The sequence below is a fragment of the Auxenochlorella protothecoides genome, assembly GCF_000733215.1.
Source record: "Auxenochlorella protothecoides strain 0710 unplaced genomic scaffold scaffold50, whole genome shotgun sequence".
Classification (NCBI taxonomy): domain Eukaryota; kingdom Viridiplantae; phylum Chlorophyta; class Trebouxiophyceae; order Chlorellales; family Chlorellaceae; genus Auxenochlorella; species Auxenochlorella protothecoides.
This window is the reverse complement of record NW_011934473.1, coordinates 43,535-44,856: the sequence shown is the minus strand read 5'-3', so window position 1 is coordinate 44,856 and position 1,322 is coordinate 43,535. Positions and strand designations below refer to the sequence as shown.

At 76.5% G+C, this 1,322-nt stretch overlaps 1 protein-coding gene across 1 annotated transcript in view; it reads right to left on the bottom strand.

Annotated features, from left to right (window-relative positions):
* The window catches only part of F751_4306 (Activating molecule in BECN1-regulated autophagy protein 1), a gene marked incomplete at both ends in the record, with an annotated part of 8,492 nt that overhangs the window by 5,007 nt on the left and 2,163 nt on the right, over positions 1 to 1,322 (bottom strand). Inside the window, one exon of the mRNA XM_011403578.1 lies at positions 1 to 1,018. This exon is cut by the window's left edge and continues 2,527 nt beyond it. Within this exon, the coding sequence (XP_011401880.1) occupies positions 1 to 1,018 (1,018 nt within the window). The remainder of the gene's footprint in view (positions 1,019 to 1,322) is intronic.

Genomic DNA, 1,322 nt, shown 5'->3' with positions numbered 1-1,322 from the left:
CGGGGGCCCCGCGCCGCGTCCCCGCGCGGCAGGCCACCGCGGCGGCCAGGTACCGGCCGCAGGGCGAGAAGGAGACGCCCATCTCCGAGCACAGCACGGCGTCGGGGACCTGCAGGCGCAGGTCCTCCAGCGAGGCCGTGGGGCGAGCGGGGTCGAAGGACCAGAGGCGCAGCGTCACGCGCGCCGGCTGCTCCTCGCCCACGATGTTCCAGGCCACCGCGGAGAAGACGGCCATGATCTGGGGCAGCGGGGCCAGCGACTCGTCCACGCCCACGCGCCCCGCGGCGGCGGCGTCGTCCGGCGGGTGCGCCGCGCCGAAGGGCACCTCCCACCCCGTGGGCACCATGGACGGCGGCAGCGCCGAGGAGCCGGGGGGGACCCAGCCCGCCGCCAGCGCGGCCCGCGCCGCCGCGCCGGCCTCGCCCGCTCCTCCGGGCGCTTCCTCCGCGCGCGCGGCCGCCGGCGCCGCGCCGGAGGGGCCCGCCATCTCGGCGGCGCCCTCCAGTGCCAGGTGCGCCAGCGGGGACAGCAGGTCCGCGCTGCCCGCAGGGTTCAGCAGGGGCGGGGCCGGGCCGGGGCCCGCGTCGGGCGTGCGCGGCTGGTCGGGCGGCGCTGCGGACGCGCCGGGGACCACGAAGCCCAGGTGGCGGGGCGGGCGCGGTGCCGCGAGCGGCGGCGCGGCGGGGCCGGGCGTGAGGGCCGGCCCCAGCTTGCCCGCCACGCCGCCCGGCCGCCGCGGCGCATCGGGAGGGTGAGGCCCCCGGCCGGAGGAGGAGGCGCCCAGGACGCCGCGCACGGCAAAGGGTCGGAGCGCGGCGTGCGCCGGGGTCAGGTCCTCCGGCGCCGACGAGTCCTGCACCTCCGCGCTGAGCAGCAGGTTGGGGCTGCGCGGGTGGAAGGCGCAGGCGCGCAGCGAGCGGCGCGTGCGCAGCACAGACACGGGCCCCTTGCCGCGCGGCAGGCTGCTGGCGTGCGTATCGCCGGGGGAGGTCAGCCCCCCAAACTCCCACAGGAACAGCTGTGTGCGACGGCGAGTGGAGAGGGGGGACATGAGTTGTGGGAGGCTGGCAGCGCATGGAGCACGGCAGGACACCGTGCATTTGTGAGAATGCTGCCATGGTCCCACGCGAATAAGGTTCCGGCGATCAGGGCGGGACTGAGCAAGGGAAAAAGGGCACAGGACCTGCCCCCAAGCAAAGGGCATGAAATCGGCTGCCTGAGGCGGGAGGGCTTTGAGGGGAGGCCGACATTGCCAAGGCAGCATTGCCCTGTTCCGTGTCTCCCCGCCAGTCGTCCAACCCCTCACGACCATGCAGTGTACC